Raw genomic sequence first — 18,957 nt, forward strand, 5'->3', positions numbered from 1 at the left:
GAGGTGGACACAACTATAATTGCGTCTTGAATCGAACATGGGGAATGCATATGCATATTTAATCATGCACACATAACATGTGATGGATGACACGTAGGGACACAGAACATGGCAAAATTTACATTTCCACAATAGGGAGACAAGCAAGATCGATGGGCCAAGGCCAGATGAAGGCGGAGAATACAGTGGCGGGTTCCCCTGGCCGGCATGAAGCCATATTGGTCCGGGAGGACCAGGTCCTGTAGGAAGGGCTTAACAGCCTGATTCATCAAGGTACCGTTTTGCGAGTCTCTAATAGCGATTCATAGCGAATCGCTATTGAGGACTCGCAAAACGGTATTCATGTAGGAATTGCTAAATAAATAGCGATTCCTACATATTCTCTATTTGCGAGTAGCAAATTGCTACTCGCAAATAAGGAATAACTCCCCATTCATTCCTATGGGCCAAAAGGCCCATAGGAATGAATGTGGAGTATCCCTTATTTGCGAGTAGCAATTTGCTACTCGCAAATAAGATAGCGATTTTAAGGGTGCCAGGAGTGTCCAAAGGACACCCTGTAGCACCCCTGAAATGCTAATTGAAACAGGTGTTGCGCACACACATGTCCAATGGCTAATTCGCAATTTTTAAATGTGTCATGAATAGCATTTAAGGAATCTCTAATAGAGATTCCTTAAATGCTAATCCTCGCATATTTGCTAATTCTTTATTAGCGATTTTTGCATTTGGGATGATGAATCCCAAATGCAAAAATTGCACTCGCAAAGGGCCAGATTCTGAGAATCTGGCCCTTTTGCGAGCGCATTTACCTTCATGAATCAGGCTGCTAGTCTTTGGGCCAGTATTGTGGCGATGAGCTTAATTTCAGTATTAATGAGTGAGATAGGGCGGAAGTTCACACAATCCAGTGAGGGCGGGGGGGACTTAAGAATGACCACAATCGTGGCCAGGTCCGACTCAGGGGGGAAGGCGCCTGTCTCTATCACATGGTGGAAGAGATGTAACAGCTGGGGTGCCAGAGTATCTCTAAAGGCCGCGTAAAATTCTTGGGGGAATCCGCCTGGGCCCGGCTTTTTGCCCCGATTCAGGAGGGGGATGGCCTCTAAGATCTCCTCCTGCGAGAAGAGCCGCTCTAAGGATTCTGCATCTGCTGGAGCAAGGGAGGACATCTGCATGCCAGCACCGTCCAGGAGGGTGGCCAACAGTGCCTCCGAAGGGCGCGCCGCGTATAGATGAGTATAACAATCGGCGAAGGTTTCCACAATGCCTTCAGACGTCGTCCGGAGGGTACCATCCAGCGCACGGATCTTTGGGATGACGCGGTGGAACTTAGGGTAGGATACCAGGTTGTGAAGGAGTTTACCATTTTTGTTACCCCACCCATAGATCCGCGCACCGGCGATCGCTACAGCTGCTGGGCCGAGTCGAGTGAGACCTGCCGAATCTCTTCCCGGAGCAGTGCTAACTGTCGGGTGGGATCCCCTCGACCACTTGCGGTCTGCTCAACCTCGAACTGTGCCGCTCGGGACTCCAAGGCGTCTTAAGCTACTTTTAAAGTTTGTAAACTATACCATCGCGATCAGCCTTCAGATGAGGCTAAAAGTGTTTGCTGAAGATCTGTGGTGACAGCCTTGATTGACAAGATAAATAAGGATCATTGCCTTTTTACCATGGCATAGTTCCTAACACAAGATCATTGAAAACAAAATGGCGGGGTATATATATATGCCATACCTTCCACTTCTTCTTTTAAATTACCAATATTTTATTGACATGTAACAAAAATAACATGCACAATCTAGTCCAGTGCAGAATACAGCATAATAACCGAACAAGTAGGCGAGCGAACCTTTGTAAACAGACATTTTACATTTTATAATGAAACCCGAAAATCCCCTCCCCCATCACCCACCCTTCCCTCTCTGTCAAGCCCAACCCATGAAATGCAGTACAAGCTCTGATGGTTCCTCTCACATACCTTCCACTCTGACTGTATTCTGGGGGCGTATCTTTACAAGAATATGGGGCCTGTGTAGCTTTATGTAGTTCAGAGGTTTATGTGGTTCAGGACTACATTTGGTGTCATCCCAGAGTGTGCGTTTATGGTTGCACTGCTCATCCTGCATGCATTGAATGAGGCTGAAGGGTTACCAGGGGAAATCCTATAACCCGATCCATTGATCTGAGACTGACTACCTGTGTGTAGGGTATGGGGAGGAATGCTGTGACCCTCATTGCATCTCTCCAAAATCCCCAAGGACACAAATTTAGATCCTCCTCAGGAAGTAACAATATGTGCCCTCTAGGGAGGCAAACTCAACCAAGTACATGGTTCTTAACTGGGATACGTGCATGGAAAAGAACAACTTTTCTCTGCATGGGGAGCCTCTTCTGCATCTGTGAGAATTTCTGAGAAATGCATACACACTATTTTAAAGGGGACCATTAGGAACTTTATGATATATTAGATTTCGTAGTCAACACAAAAAGTGGTACAATGTGGCCAAAGTTAATGCTTTCTCCTAAATTAGACCTCAATACAACCTCAGTAATATGGTTTCTATTGTGAAATGTCCTTTACGTTGGGTATCAATTTGAGAAGTCGTGTGACACAGACACCTAAGAGCTACTACTGACAGAGTAGTATGTGCAATGTTAAGCTACATTAGACCATGTTCAACTCCATTACCAAATAGAAATGGTGTCAAAGTAAGGAAGGGCGGTTTAAAATCAACCCATTACAAGTTTACATGGGTTACTTTGTGTAAGACTGTTTTTCCTTAAAACCACATTTAAAGAGCTCTTTGGAGGTCTGTAAGTGTACAGTTTGGCAGCAGGAATGTTGTGGACCATGACGGTGTGTACAGCCGGCACTGTTTCACCAGAAGACATTTTAAAGAAAAACAGTATTTTACTCCCCTTTAGATGTATGTAGGAGTCAGACGACTGTATGTAATGAAGCTTTGTTAACCGAACGTAGTAATAAAACGGAACACTTCACTCGGTGGATCTTCGTGAAGAAGGTGGAATGTGACATAGGCAATAGACTGTGGGGCATATTTATGAGAAGTTTGTCTCATGCTTGCACCACGCAATGTGGTACATGTACAATGCAAACCTCTACAACAGATTTAAGAAGATACGCAAAGCCACTTGGTGTGGGTCTGAGTGGCTTCATAAATCTGGAGTAAGGCAGAGCAAATCACTGCGTTGCCTTATTCTGCCCTGGGCAGGTGTTCCATGGGCGTTGCGGTGGGAGTTCCCAAACAACTTCTATGGAGTTGAACACATTCCAAGATTTACGTGTACTTGTAAACCTGGGAATGCACCAAAATCTTACACCTTTTCAGGGGAGGCGTAACGAGGAGAAATATCTTTATTTCTCCTTGTTTGTTTCTCTTTTTATGTGTTCTGTATTCTGCAGCCCCATAGAAAGAGGAAAACCCTCCTCGGACTGTTTTTGTGTCCCTTCCTACACAAAAACAATCCTACCTACAACACAGGCACCATGGTGCAAGGAGGCTGCATTGGCACTAGGTTGCCAAAACGGCACCTGTGCAAGGGAAGAGGACAGAAACGTGGTATATTGGCTAAATACTGCGCATTTCTGTCCCTTCCCTGTGATTCAGGGCTGGGCAGCAAGGTGATTTGCTGTGCTGCCCTCTGCCACAATTTTCATAAATATGCCCCTGGGTCTTTTTTTAATAATAGTGATGCTTTCAATAAATAGCATGACATAATGCAAACAAAGTTTCCTTTCAAGAGACAGAGAGCCACTGTGTCTTGTTGCGTTTGTGATATGTTTGTGGTCATTCTGCCAGGCACGCTCTGTTCCTGCTCTAGTCTATTTTTAGCCTCCAGGAACATGGGTCCCTTGAGCACCTGCTTTTGGGCTTTTTTGCAGGTGGACATCCTTGATGCATGACGTTTTACTAACTTCATTAGTGGATTGCATGACAGAGCCAGGTGCAGAGGCAGTATGTTTTTTTCAACTTTCTGGCAGCAAACAATTGAATGCTGCTAGAATTGCTTCTTTTCTCTTCCCATGTAGCGGTAAACATGTTGTGTTATTTTCAAGGCATGTGAGAGTACAGAAGTGTGTGGTCAATCGAAGCTGCTAGGATTTTCCACATTGCATTAGTTTATGATTATGGGGTGTTCTTTTTAGGTTTTGACTAGCGATGCATGCGTACGAAGTACGCATGCGCTAGCAAAATCTAATGATATCCTCTAATCCTCTATGTGGGGTCGGGTATCTGCCCCCTCCTCCCATTGGCTAGCTCCATAAATGGAGGCTAGCCATTGGTAGAGGGCTCTGTCTGTCAATCCCAGACCAGATTCGGGGGCGTTCCCGAGAATTTTTCCCTTTTGGCTACGTCACGCGACGTCAGCCAAAAGCCGGGAACGCCCCCGAATCTGGTCCGGCATTGAGCCGGCACCCGCCTTCCTGCTTGTTTCCCCTTGCACTCGGGAATGTCTTCTCCGCCTGTCACTGCTGTTTGCCTCCATCCCACCCGGCATTGCTCCGTGTATTCACCGCCGCGGCCCCGAGTGAGAGGAGGAAGCAGCGCCCGCCTTCAAGCCCGGGCCGCGCTGGGATTGGTCCAGCCGGCCGAGCCCCCTTCCGCGTCATCGCAGGAGGAGGAGGAGAGAGCCGGAAGGAGGAAGCAGCCTGCATCGACCGTCCCTCTCCCCGTGCAGCAGCCTCAGCTCCATGCCCCGCTCTGTTTGCAGGATGGCCGGCTACCTCCGAGGACTGCACTTTGTCTGCAGCAGAGCCCATGCCAGCGGCGTTCTCAACAAGAGCGCGGGGACCCTGGGGCCCGCCGTGAGCCAGGCACAGCAGCGTAGGAACTGTGAGTAGTAAAGGGTAATGGAGCTGTGCGAGTATCACCGGGAGTGAGGGCAATGGCGTGGGCACTGCAAAGCCTAGCAGCGGTTGGGGCCAGAGTCACATCGGAATGCAATGAGGAGGAGGGGTAATACATACCTACACAAAGAAGAAAAATGCACAGGCAGTGGTCCATTCTGGTTGAGGCGAGGATCGCTGGGGGCGGGGTCCAGCGGCAGCATGCAGTGCTTTGATGCATCCGATCTGGGGGGGACAGCCCCTTTATATGGGCTACATGATCTTGCCCGCTCTGGATCCATTAATACCCTCTCTGATCGAGTCCGGGTATTATTCATGCTCGGGAGAACGGGCGGCGAGGGATGCTGCCGTGTATTATCCTTCAGGAATGTGCCTTGTGCTTTGACCCCCTTTGTTTTGTAAAGGGTGGACTTGTTGTCTGCCTGATGTGCTATTGCTTATACTTTACGTATGATTGATGCTCCGATGTACATATGAGCCTTTGAGATGCATTATCCTCAGGGTTTCCTTTAGTGCGCCGCATCTGCGTGACTCGGGGCAGCAGATCCACCCGTTACCATCCCCGGAGGGAATACAAAATATTACCGAGTAGACAATGCTGTTCCCTCGCTTGCCAGACGCGTTACAAAACGAAAACAAAATAGTCTGCTCTCTTTTTCAGCCTAAAGCAGCAACTGGAAGACTGCTACCATACTCAACCCTAGGCAGCCCACCGCAGACCACACACCCCCTCCCCCCGCGCCACACACTTAATAAGGCATCTCCTGCCCCATTTCCTCCCCTCACCCGAAGGAATTCCAGGACCGACTTCCCCTCCTTCCTCTCCAGTATTCCACAGCAGACTTGCCCCTCTGTCCCCACGTCAGCCCCAAGAAAAATAAACTTCATTTTCAAAGCTCTGGCGGAAACCTCCCTAAAATTGCCAGGCTGACTTTCTCCAACTCTCCTGGAAGCAGCCACTGACGGCCCCCACCCCCTCCTCCCAGCAAAAGCCTCTCCTGGCAGACTGCCACCCTCGCTCCCTGGTGCAGCCTCTGGCACACTTGCACCCCTCCTCTGTCCAGAGAAGCCCCGGCAGTCTAACGCTGCAGTTCACTGCACGAACCCCCTCACACCCTCTTTTACAGGCAGCCCGTGCACAAAGCAAACTCTTAATATACTTCACAAGTATCCTGGCAGTCTCTGCCCCTGTTCCCCATCAAATATATATATTTTTAACTTGTAGATCCCACCCACCCCTCTGTCAAACCAATCCTGGTACTGACAGCAGCCGGCACATGAGCGCACTGTGTCCTATGGCAGCCAGCCCTATTTTACACACTTTACCACTCTCCCCCGAGGGCGCTACTGTTGGAGTCTCACAGGCTACCACTCTCCTTGCCCCCGCCGTCAATTAGAGGCGCCACCGCCGAGGGCCGATAGACGAGGGCCAGGCTGTCCCAGGAGACCACCGGCGGGAACATTAGTGAGGGCGATGGAAAGGCGGGGTACAGCTTTAATGTAATCAGCGGTAACTCAAACTGCCAAACACGCTTAATGACTTCATCCCCATCTGCACGGGCGCCGAGTCCGCGCCCTCATTTACCCCCGTGCGATGGCATTCCATCCGCTCCGGCACCTCGGCGGGTTCATGCGCCTGCTGCGCGGGAGGGTGTGTCATTTCCTTAGTCTATGTGAATCCAGGTGAGACCGAGTCAGTGCTGTATCTGGGCCGTGTGTGTTTGATGTGGGATGATGAACGCGTCAGCGGGTATTGGGGCCAGAGGTGATTCAGAGAGTGGCGCGCGGGACACCTGGATCCAAGGGCTGTGACGAGGGAGCTTGTTGTTGTCTCAGCCTCAAGGTGGCAATGATGACACACAGAGCAGGAGTTAGGGGGCACAGCAGCGGCTATTTCAGGCCTGCTCATCACTTTGTGTGTATCCTTTATGCACGTAGAAAGAAGCCTGGCTGGTCATCCCTCTGCAGGAGTGACCCCAGGTCTAAATGTAAAATATTCATCCTAAAGCTACTTTCAAGTCATGTTTACCACTATATAAAACCCTAATTCCCAAATAAATGTCTCATAGGTTTTTTTAAAAGTAAGGGTTTCCAGCCATTTTTAAGTGCTTCTGGTTTTGGCAGACATGGAAACGGGGGCACGGGGAAATAGGTACTTCATCAGCATCACCGGTTACGAACATATTGGAAAACAGGGATTTTATCCCTGGTTTGCTGGTTTCGCTGCCAAAAACATACCCACTGGTCCTCATCTCATGTCAAGTGGGGCACGCGGAAAAAATGTTGTTTGACTACTGTTGATAGGCAGAGGGGCTATGAAAATAGAATTCTTTTCAAATAAGGAAGAGTCTATTTATTTCCCCTTTCCCTGCTTGTTTCCAGTCCCAACAGAAATAGTAGAGCGACTGTCTAAGTCCACTCTAGTTACTGTGCATACATTCCGATTTGCAGGGCTTTAAGTGGAGCGGGTCCCTTCGTATAAGACTTGGCAGTAATTGAAAACGGAATTTGAAATGGGTCCCAATTAAGAGGTCATTAACTTTACTGTTATGGAACTGATCGATTTCGCAACAATAACTGTAAAAATAATGAAGGTAATGCATGTCAGTGAGTGATGTATGCATACCTTGTTTTTACACTATGAACCAAGCCGAAAAAAGGCTGCAGAGCGCTGTACATAGCTAAAGACCAGCATGAAGGCAGTGAGTGACGTGAGAGGAACCTGGAGTGAGGACGGTGAATGAATCGTGATCAGTTTTTAATTTGGAAACAAATAAATGCCAGGGCTCTCGTCAGGAGGCAGCTTGCACCAGCCCATTTCTCCTGTTAGCGCCACCTAAAACAGAACCAACTACTAGCCATGAAAGTGGAGAGAGGATGCCACGTAACGGCCAGACCTGCCTACTTCGGAGCGGGGGAGCCAGGTTCGAGTCTCGTCGTCAGCTCAACATATTGTGATTATGGGCAGATAACTTATGAAGTGTCCTTAACTGGTGCACGTGAAAAGCACTGGTGTTCATTATTAAGTTCCGGTACTGAGCACTGAAAACCACCGGCTCAAATTAAGCATGGATTGTGATGTAGTGTTCTTTAAAGAGGTGAGTCTTCAACTCTTTTCTAAATTCGAGCAGTTTAGCGACGTTCTCATGTATACAGGAATGTTGTTCCTGATCCAGGAGTGATGGAAAAAAAAGAGTCCTGCTGTCTTGTTTTTTCTTTTTTACACCGCCTTTGTGTGTGTTTGCCTTTGTGTGTGTGTGTGTGTGTGTGTGTGTGTGTGGCTCTGTGTGTATGTGTGGGTGCAAATGCAATAGGTCTCACATTTGCGAGAGATTTAGCTAATGGCAATGTAAATGACAATGCCATTTGTTTATCTGTTTTCAAAACAAACACATAAATATAAATTTTGTCATTTACAATGCCAATAGCTCTAACTTTTCCAAAGGCAAAACCATTGCATTGTAAATGCTTGTTCTAATTTTGCAAGCATTTTTGAAAAAGCACGTCCTGCCCTTGGACACGTGAAGTCTGGTTGTTTGTAGCCTGCAATTATGGTCTCAACCTCTTAATTTATTAAAATTCTTTATTTAAAGCACTTTATACAGCACGAACAAGACCACATATGGATAATGGAGAGCTTTACATCTTGGCAGTTCACATGGTACACACCGTGGAAATCATAATACAACCAGAACAAGAACCAAACATAACAGATCATGATAAACATGACAGATCTATAAAGAACAAAGGAAGGCGAATGCATCCTAAGGTGATTGGGAAGTAGCCCAGAAATGTCTTCATCAGTAACTATTTGACTTCCTTTTTGAAGGAAGTCGTGGAATTTTCAAGTCTTATTTCCAGATGCAAAGTGTTCCAAAATCTTGGTGCAATCCCAGAGAATGCTCAAATGTAGGTTTTCCTTCTATTGAATTTCATTGCAATGAGCCTCTAGAGGACCGAGAGCCCCAAGAGAGCTCAAGTTTATGTGCAAGATAAATTGGGGTGTTGAAGTGTAAAGCTTTGTGAATCATGCACGCAATTTTCAGATGAATCCTTGCTTCATATGGGAGCCATTTAAAGATTTCAACTCATGTGTGATGTGATGATAGCGTTTGAAGCCTGTAATGAGCCTTACAGCGTAGTTGAGAGCGGCTCTAAGTGGCGCTGTCTTGGCTCTAGGAAGGCCGCAGAGGGCAGCACTACCATGATCCAGTTTAGAAATCACTAGTGCTTGCACCTCATTTTTTAGAATTGTTATGGGGTAGGAACGGTTTTATTTTTGTTAAGACTCAATTGGAAGTGCGCTCCTTTGGCGAGAGCACTAATGTTCTTTTGCATATTCAGATGTTTATCTAGCATTATTTGCAGATAACTCGCAGAATCAATGATATTTGGAGTGCAGTGGAGGGCTGTGAGTTAAGAGATCCATTCTTCAATGTATGGAGAGTGATTGGCTGGGTGACGAAAAGAAATTCTGTTTTGAGGGCGTTTTAGTTTCAAGTGATTGAGAGTCAACCAGCTTTGTGTTTCCTGAAGAGTTTAGTTGATGGACCTTATGTCCTCCGGGAAGGAGACTTTCAGGTACATTTGGGGGTCATCAGCATACATGTGGTAATGGATGTTGGACAATTTCAGCGTATCTGTTAGAGGCTCCATGAACAAGTTTAAGAGGGTGGTTGGAAGCGTGGACCCCTGTGGGACTCGAGGGTGAGCGGAGCAGGTTTTGACAGAGCCTGATTTACCTTGAGTCTTTGTGTTCTGTTGTGAAGGAATGAGAAGAACCAGTTTAGCACAGTCCCTGATAGCCCCATCCTGTGCTTCAGTAGCTCAATAAGGGAATCCTGTTTGACCATATCAATCAATCAGAGCATTTGTAAAGTGCACTACTTACCCGTGAGGGTCTCAAGGCGCTGGGGGGGGGGGGGATGTTGCCACTGCTCAAAAGGCCAAGTCTTGAGGAGTCTTTTGAAGGTCAGCATGTCTTGGGTCTGCCGTAGGTGAGTGGGGGTAGTGTTCCAGGTCTTGGTGGCGAGGTGGGAGAACGATCTGCCGCCGGGGGTCGCTCTTCGGATGCAGGGGGACTGTGGCGAGGGCAAGGTCGGCGGAGCGGAGCTGGCAGGTGGGGCTGTAGAAGCTGAGTCGTCTGAGGTACGCTGGTCCGGAGTTGTGGAGTGCCTTGTGGGTGAGGAGCTTGAAGGTTATCCTCTTGTTGACGGGGAGCCAGTGCAGGTCTCAGGTGGAGTGTGATGTGGCTGCGGTGGGGGATGTTGAGGATCCGGCGTGCAGAGGTGTTCTGGATGCGTTGAAGTCGTTTAATGAGTTTGGCCGAGGCTCCTGCATAGAGGGCGTTTCCGAAGTCCAACCTGCTGCTGACGAGGGCCTGGGTGACCGTTCTTCTCATTTCGGTGGGGATCTACTTGTAGATCTTGCGGAGCATGCAGAGGGTGTTGAAGCAGGAGGAAGAGACGGCGCTGACCTGCTTTGTCGTGGAGAGGGTGGAGTCGAGGATGACCCCTAGGTTGCGTGCATGGTCAGTGGGTGTTGGAGCTGTTCCCAGTGTGGTCGGCCACCAGGAGTCGTCCCAGGCCGAGGGGGCGGATCCGAGGATGAGGACTTCCATCTTGTCCGAGTTCAGCTTCAGTCGGCTGTTCTTCCTCCACTTGGCGACGGCTTTCATTCCTTCGTGGAGGTTGGTTTTGGTGGCGTGGGGGACCTTGGTGTGGGAGAGAATCAGCTGGGTGTTATCGGCGTAAGAGATGATGTTGAGGTCGTGCAGTCGGGCGACGTGGGCGAGCAGTGCCATGTCCGAGTTCAGCTTCAGTAGGCTGTTCTTCCTCCACTCGGCGACGGCTTTCATTCCTTCGTGGAGGTTGGTTTTGGCGGCGTGGGGGACCTTGGTGAGGGAGAGAATCAGCTGGGTGTTATCGGCGTAAGAGATTATGTTGAGGTCGTGCAGTCGGGCGACGTGGGCGAGCAGTGCCATGTAGATGTTAAACAGCGTTGGGCTGAGGGATGCGCCCTGGGGTATGCTGCAGATGATCTTGCTGGCTTCGGAGCGGAAGGGGGGAGGCGGATGCTTTGTGTTCTGCTGGAGAGGAAGGAGGTGGTCCAGTCCAGGGTCTTCTCTTTGAGCCCGGCGTCGTGGAGGCATGTGTGCAGTGGTAGACCATGTCGAAGCGGCTGACAGGTCTAGGAGGATGAGGTCCGTGGTTTCTCTGTTGTCTAGCAGGGCCCTGATGTCATCTGTGGCGGTGAAAAGGGCAGTTTTGATGCTGTGGTTGCTGCGGAACCCGGACTGGGACGGGTCCAGGATGCTCTTCTCCTCTAGGTAGCGGCTCAGTTGTTTGACAGTTTTTTCGATGAGCATCGCCGGGAACGGGAGCAGGGAGATGGGCTGGAAGTTCTTGAGGTTCTTGGGATCCGCCTTGGGTTTCTTGAGTAAGGCGTTTATCTCGGCATGCTTCCAGCTCTCCGGGAAGGTTGCAGACTCGAAGGAGATGCTGATGGCTTCCCGGAGATGGGGTGCGATGGCGGTGCTGGCTTTGTTGAAGATGGGGTGTGGGCATGGGTCTGACGGAGATCCGGAGTGGATGGTGTTCATGATTTTGATGGTGTTCTCGTCATTTATGTTGGTATCAAAAGCTGACGATGGATCAAGGACGATCAGAAGGCATGATTCATTTATGATTAATGCTTTTCCTATTTCTACTTTGTAGATCTGTCCATCCACCACCATGTCCTTGGTGGGTTATTAGGGCTATACGCAGGGTGAGCAGAGACCACAGCATTGCGCGTTGACGAGACCGACCTACAGGCGGTTTATGGAACCCACTAATGGTTTAGTGGTGTTTGTGAGTCACACATTCTTCTACGGGGGCCGGGTAGGCTCAACACAGGAGGCCACCTGGTACAATAAAGGGAGAATGTAGACATGCAATACGTATGCTGACCCAAAAAACCCTAAAGAAATCACCGGTAAAGTACATGGCGGTGATGAAACATGTCGGTTGGTTTTTAATAGAGTGGGCAAACAGCACAGAATAAAGTTGTAGTTGCCAGTTTAGCTCAGCTCTTTTTAATCCGTGGTACTTCCATATCTCAATTAGAAGAGGTTTGGTACACCACATTGGGTCTTTTAACACGTGTAACACACAATGGTTTTTTGGTTTAATTGCACATATTTTATCCCCTTTTCTTTTCTGGTTGACAGTAGCTTATGATGAGAAGTGAGGATCCAGGCGAGTACCAGCCTGTCAGATCCTCCCCTGGGTGTTGCTCCCGTGAGGCTCTGTCAACCCTCCCTCCCCCTTTTTCACAGTTGAAGGGTAGAGTGAGGCAATAGGATTGGTGGTGGGCCTCACAGACACAGACACACATATATGGTTTTTAAAGCTATTTGAGGGAGTGACTGTGATCAGCACATGCAGAGAGAAGGTTGAAGAGCATCCTCTATCTGACTGAATTAAAATACAGAATTAATCTGGGTTCTGTGACCACAGAGTGTATAGGGGAAGGCCATTATTGTTGATATAGACTTGAGTCGGGGCGGCCTTGTTCCCTTGCTTCTTCCCCCTGAGGCTCCTGATAGTATAGAGGGTTATTAGGGCTGCCTGAGGGAGTACTCTTCAGCTCGAGTGCCTCCAGCTGTAGTCCCAGGCTGGGTCAACAGGGCCACACAGTGGGCCTGGAACCAGACCGCAAAGAAAGAGATTACGCATACCACCTGCATACTCTCCCTCAGGTTCTACAGCACCATGGCTCCATTAGTCCACAGTGGAAGGCCATCAGTGATGGGTCAGTTGAGGAGGGGCCGCCCCCTTCTCCCCACTGCTAAGCATGTCACTCAGTGCAGGATACAAATTCAAGGACCACTCCAAGTTTAACACCATCATCACTGCATTTGATATAGGCTAACACTTTGAAGTGGATGAACAAACATCAATATACATTGATTCCCCAGTTGGGGGTAGGGGTTGTTGAGATCGTGGAGTTATTGGGCACTAGTTCTGTAAAATAAGTGCTTGTGATGCCCATCTGCAAACACTAGCATACATTAAGCAGTTTCATTGCTTCCATTATTTTTGCTCACTTTGTAACTCACTCCTGCATCTTACAAATCACCTAGAAAAGTCCATCTCTAAATATAAACCACTAATAAGACCAGGCAACGTTTTTAAAATTGATGTAAACATATTTTTAATTTCGTGAATGTACATGTCTACAAACAGCTGTGTAGAACTAGATTCTGGGTATTTTGTATTCTTGGTAAAGGGAATGATTGTTGAGGAATTCAAGTGTTTATATTCAGAGTGGTTTCCACCATAGTGTTATAAACGGAAAAAGCAGTTATTACCTGTTGTTTTTTTCGAAAATTTATATTTTCTCGATCTTTCTCAGGAGGATATTACTTGACAAGTGCATACGGAGCACTTTCTTTGATTAAGAATTTCCAGGAAGAGCAAGCAGCCAGAATGCTGAGTTCAGAAGCCCGGGATACTCTCAAGCAGTGGCACAAGAGAAGGACAACAAACAGAACAGTTCCCTCAGTGGATGACTTCCAGGTATGAAGCCCCGAGCTCAATGACCGGTTCCAAAAAAGCTCTTTGAACAGTTGTTTCTATAAGCATGGGCTGGTTCTAAGGAATCAATACTTGGGATGTATGAAATTCACATAATTTGGTTTTGTGTAGTCACAGAAACATTATGCAAAATTATGCGAAGTGGAAGCCGTCATTTTACGCTATATTTTAGTGTGACTGTGTTCTCGCCTCAATTTAGGATGTAAGAATGCGTTTTATGCAAAATAATAGCTCTAAAAACAAAAGTGCCACCAACAGCCTCATCTCGTGTTCTGGTTATTCCAGTTGTTTTTCAAGTGCTCAAGCTAAAATGTTACTGCGAACAGTGAGTAATAACATGATATGGTGTTATTGAGTAATTTCAAGAATTTCTAATAACGTACATTTCGCCTGGATCTAATCAGTATAGTTGTTCTGAAATTCCTAAAGTTCTATTTGTAAATTCCCTTGTTACTGTCAATAATAAAAAATATTAACTGACCCAGATCAATACAACTTTCTAAACTAACTTAGCCGTAACGAGACAGATCTACAGTTGTCCTTTTCAGGCATTAGACTTATTTACACTTGGATGGCGTCCTAACCTATGCATCCCTTGTTTGCGTGTACTATGGGACGACAGTGGTAAACTACACGTAGGTCTATCTTATATTCGAAATATCCGAGAGGGTTTGAAAAAGTAGACATCCCTAGTGCCTGTTGGAGGAATGGCAGTGAAAATTGAATAACATTGTTTTCCTCCGCTTCAAAACAGTAACTTTGGAGATATTCGCAAACTTAAAGGCCAGCCCATTGCACAATTATCAACGCAACTAATTTACACTTAATTAATCTAGAATACGTAGCAACAGCATACAGAGATCTGAAAAAATAGTTCGCTTTTTCCAAGATGTCTGTTGGAAGAGTGGTAGTTATTTTACGTTTGCTTTCCTGTAAAAATAGAGTAATGAAACATGTGAAATTCCAGCCATACTATCCCTTTATATACGTAATGTTCCAGTTGCACACATGAGCATGAGTAGGTGTAGGAAACCGAACAGAGATTACCATTGTACTGAAATGCCATATGTATCGACACATACATTAGAAAATGCACACTTTATGCATGACTTGCAAGGGAATTTAAGGGAATTCTCCAATGTATCTATCAATTGTACCATCTGTACCTTTGTGAATTAATCTAGTTTTGGTCTGAAAGATAAACAACCATTCTCACTAAAGAGAGACTTCTATAGTATTGAATAATAACATAACATTTTAGTCTTTTGATGTTTCAGGCTGTACGATTGTAGAACCTAGATCTCACTTGTCCAAACTGCTAACAGTCTACCCCATTGTAGGGATAAGGGATTTATACTAAGCCCAGGTGAAATTTGCACTGTGGGCATTACATTTTGCTATATTTTGCAGTAGGCGCATTTTGCTGAATTATTTCCATTTTGTTGGCATGACATTTCTTAAATATTTCTCCCATCAAACCAGTCTCCTGCCTTTACCTTGTGTAACTTTTGATCTGGAGACACCTCCAATTTTAAATAAGTATAGTGAAGATGAGATCTGCAAAATACACGTAGTTTCATGTAATTTTCACAATAAGTCAGAATCTTTCATAAAGAAATCACATTTGTGATCAGTCTCAATTTATATATTGTAGTTCAGACATTTGTCTCCTTCAATGAACTGTGCTAATCCGTTTTGCTTGCTGTGCTGGCACATGGATTGACTTCCTGTCATCTAGCATGATGCTAACTGTGCCCTTAGGGGGTGATGGGCAATCAGTTCACTGAGAGCCCGCTCCACTGCATCTCTAATTTTAAATGAGATGCACTGGCCCTAATTGTGGAACTAATCATTACATACTATCAATAATCTATAATGCCATTAATTATGTGCCTTAATTGTATTATGAAATAAGCCCGAAAGATCAAATCCTTTTTCTGGGGTATTTTTCTGAAAGAGTGTTCTTATGCTAGTGCCCAGAACAAAGCAATTACGAATAAGTTATTTGGTCTCCTTTTCAGAATGTAAAAAACTAGTGCCTTTCTTTGTTTTTTCCCCCAAATGTGGACGTTTGTGTGCATTTTGCAGACAAGATAGTAAGTGGGGGCTCTTGAAAAATGGGTTCCATATGTGCAGGTGAGAGGGAATGCTTCCTTTTTAAGTTGTGCATAGTATGTTCGTATTCAATGTGCGTGTGCTTATGGCTGCTCATTTTAACCATATAAACTGTGGTGCAGTGCTTCAGCTCGTCTCTCATGGCGAAAAAAAAACAATACAAAAGTTATTACTGGGATTAATGAGTCTCCATATTTATGGGCTGACCACATATTGTAAAACAGTTTGATGCAGTTTATAGCTGTCCTTTAAAGGCTTGCTTGTGTATGTATTTTCAAAATCAAGGATGTTGTGTTTGAATCACAATCAATTTATGTTGCTTTCTACACAAGTAATGCCGAGAACCCATTTTGGTTACAGCCAAGAGATAGAATGTCACATTGGTGGTTGTTGAGTATCCCAAGTGTCCATTCATCGAGCCTGTTAAGTCACTGTTAATTTAATTGTATGTTGATCCATCAAACACAGCACATAACCAAAGCATGTGATTCATGAGAAAAAAGTTTGCCATGGTCTACAAAGTAAAGTTATATCATTAATTACCATTATTAACATTCATGTAATTACTCATAAACCTGAATATCAATTTTAAATTACTTGTATCACATCCATTTCTCCAGCCGCTAACTGTTTTTTATATTTGCTATAAACCTAATTCCTAAATGCAGTAGTTTACTTGAAGCAAAACAACAAGCTTACTCTGAAAAACGTCTTTGTATGTCAGAACCTCATAACAGGATGTACCCAAGTTAGGAGTTGGCAATCGAGAGTACCCTTACAGACAAGTGTCTTGACTCAATTTAAATCTGTCTACTGTTTAGTACTTCACCATATAAAAAATGGACTATTCTGCAAGCCATTTGACATTTTTTGTTCCCAGTGCTTATAGTCCGAATCCTCATAGCATATCAATATACTCTCTTCTCCTAGAAACAGCACATCAGAAAAATAGGTAATTGAGAGTCATAGGGATTGAATCTATCAGCAAGCATCTTAGATTTTTTCTGAGAGCAATAGAGGAATACACCAAGCTGCGCTATGTAGCTGCTTATCCAACCTTATTTCCATTCTGGCCTTTGCTGTGATAGTTAATCTTTGTGTTGGATATGATGCTTGGATGATCTGAGTTTTTAAAAAACAATATGCATGAACTGTTGCACTTTGAAAAATTCTAATTAGCAACACATCCAGTTAACCGTCCTAGCAATTTATCAGTTTTGGCTGCATGTGTTGTTGCTTTGAGATGGTAAGGCATTTTGAGTTGTGTCTGTGTCCTGTAAAATTAATCTAGATTTATGGTTAAATCATTTTCTTTCTGTCTCCCACAGAACTACCTTCGAGTCGCTCTTCAAGAAGTTGAAAGTGGATGCACAGGCAAGACGCTTCTTGTGAGGCCATACACAACCACAGAGGAGGTGTGCCAGATCTGTGCTGAGCGCTTTAAAGTGCAAGACTCTGAGAACTTTGGCCTCTTTCTTTATATTGATGAAACCTGGCAACAGCTCACAGAAGACACCTACCCTCAGAAAATCAAGGCAGAGTTGCACAGTCGGCCACAGCCCCAGGTCTTTCACTTTGTCTACAAACGCGTAAACAGCAATTTTGCCGGAATTTTCCACTACGAGGACACTGATGCTGAATATGGTCATTTAGCTTTTTAAACAACTTGGGGTTTCCACAGGTTACTTGTTTACAATTGTTACCCTTGACGAATGTCCACATTAGCCATTGACTTGAAGGTGACTTGGAGCTTGACTGCCAAGTTCTTCATGGTGGCAAGTAATGTTTGGAAAAAAATAGAACAGCACTTAAACTGGACTTGGACACCTTTCTGGTGAATGTGGGAGAAGTTGGAAGACACACAATGAAGTAATGTGTCACTTCTCGAAGGGGCATTAATTGCCAAAGGAGCTGGCTCCCTGCAAGACCATACTGTTGTTTAACATGGTTAGCCTTTCAAGCAGGAATACAAAAGTCTTCAGAGGATTCTTTTTTTAAACGGGTTTCTCTTCTCAAAGTGTCGGATACGTGCTAAAAAAAGAAACAGCTTTTTTTTCTACTTCTTTTTCTACCTAACAGGCCGTAGTCTTTAGCACAGATGTCCAATGAGATACTTCCTGATATGCAATACCTCTTAGACTATGTACAGATGCTCCCCAGAGTGCCATGTAACATTCTGAGCAGAATGAACATTTGGACTTTCCCATCACTCCATTTTATATTGGCGAGGAAATCTTAACTTGATTAAGTCTGTCAGAAAGGAAATGTGTTTTTTAAAATAAAATTAAATGTATCTTTTTTATGTATGCTTTTGCTACATATGGTGTCAAAGCCACCATGTATAACCCATTTCCTGCTGCTGGAACAGACAGGCTCAAATGCATTTTCTACTTTTTACTCAGTCTGCTGAAATTGAAAAATCCCTTGCATGTAGTTCTTGATCTACATCCCAGTACCTTCTTAACCTGTACATGTCTACACCTTTCTACACCTTCTTTAGCTTTCTACATCTCTAGACCTTTTCACAGGTCTAGAAACTGTGCCTTAATGTCTTTTGTTCCTGCTAGTAAAAAAAAACGAAACTATGATTCACGTTTTCATTTAAATCAGCATTAGGGCATTGTTTACATAATTTCTTTCTCAAATCACATCTTCAGTTTCTTGAAGGTCCTAGATCACCACTCCATAGACCTATGACATGTATGACTGACTCCAAGCATTATGGAATTTGTTAGAGGTTTGCTTCGTGGACTCACCAAGAAATGCCCATTGACTGCGGTATTCATTTTAATCCAAAATCAGCAAACTAAGTTCTAGTGGAGAAGTGTGGCTCAATGTTTAGAGCAGGCAGACCTTGATGCAGAGCTCTGGCCAGGGACCAGGGTTTGATTCCCACCTCGGCGGGTCTCCGGCTCATTAATTCCCCTGCCTGGATATTCTCGCCTCAGTGCCTGTTCTGATCATGGGTCCCACGCTGCAACTCTGGGCAATAGCTTGCTTAGTCTCCACAACGGCCCCAAAAGCGCTGGGATGCCTGGCTGCACCTGGGGGGTGCCCAGGAGTGGACATTTCCCAGGAAAGCCAGGAAGGGTTCCTAAGCGGTATACGGACAGCGCCGGGACACCTCCGGTGGAGGTAGCTGTACGCTTTACAAATTCCGACATTTACATTTAGTCTGCTTTGAATGATTATGTCCCACTAGATGAGAACTCTGTTTGAATACTTGCTCCTGGAATGCATTTAAAATACCCGTGTCCTGCCAAATTTGTATCCGGCATTCTGGCAAATGTTTTTCACCCTGTGGGCTTTTAACAAACCTACTGTCTTGTCACCACATAGTATGCTTATTCCAGACAATGCTATGATATTTTTGAAACTGAGGATGGGTTT

At 45.5% G+C, this 18,957-nt stretch overlaps 1 protein-coding gene across 5 annotated transcripts in view; it reads left to right on the top strand.

Moving 5' to 3' along the window:
• The window catches only part of RIN2 (Ras and Rab interactor 2), a 1,094,313-nt gene extending 1,076,158 nt beyond the window's left edge, over positions 1–18,155 (top strand). For all 5 annotated transcript variants that reach the window (XM_078648965.1, XM_078648966.1, XM_078648967.1 and 2 more), the window contains 2 exons: positions 13,271–13,434; positions 16,896–18,155. In XM_078648965.1, the coding sequence (XP_078505091.1) occupies positions 13,271–13,434; positions 16,896–17,228 (497 nt within the window). In that variant the 3' untranslated portion in view covers positions 17,229–18,155. The remainder of the gene's footprint in view (positions 1–13,270; positions 13,435–16,895) is intronic.
• Positions 18,156–18,957: the final 802 nt, after the last annotated feature.

The sequence above is a fragment of the Lissotriton helveticus genome, chromosome 6, assembly GCF_964261635.1.
Source record: "Lissotriton helveticus chromosome 6, aLisHel1.1, whole genome shotgun sequence".
In the NCBI taxonomy this organism is placed as follows: domain Eukaryota; kingdom Metazoa; phylum Chordata; class Amphibia; order Caudata; family Salamandridae; genus Lissotriton; species Lissotriton helveticus.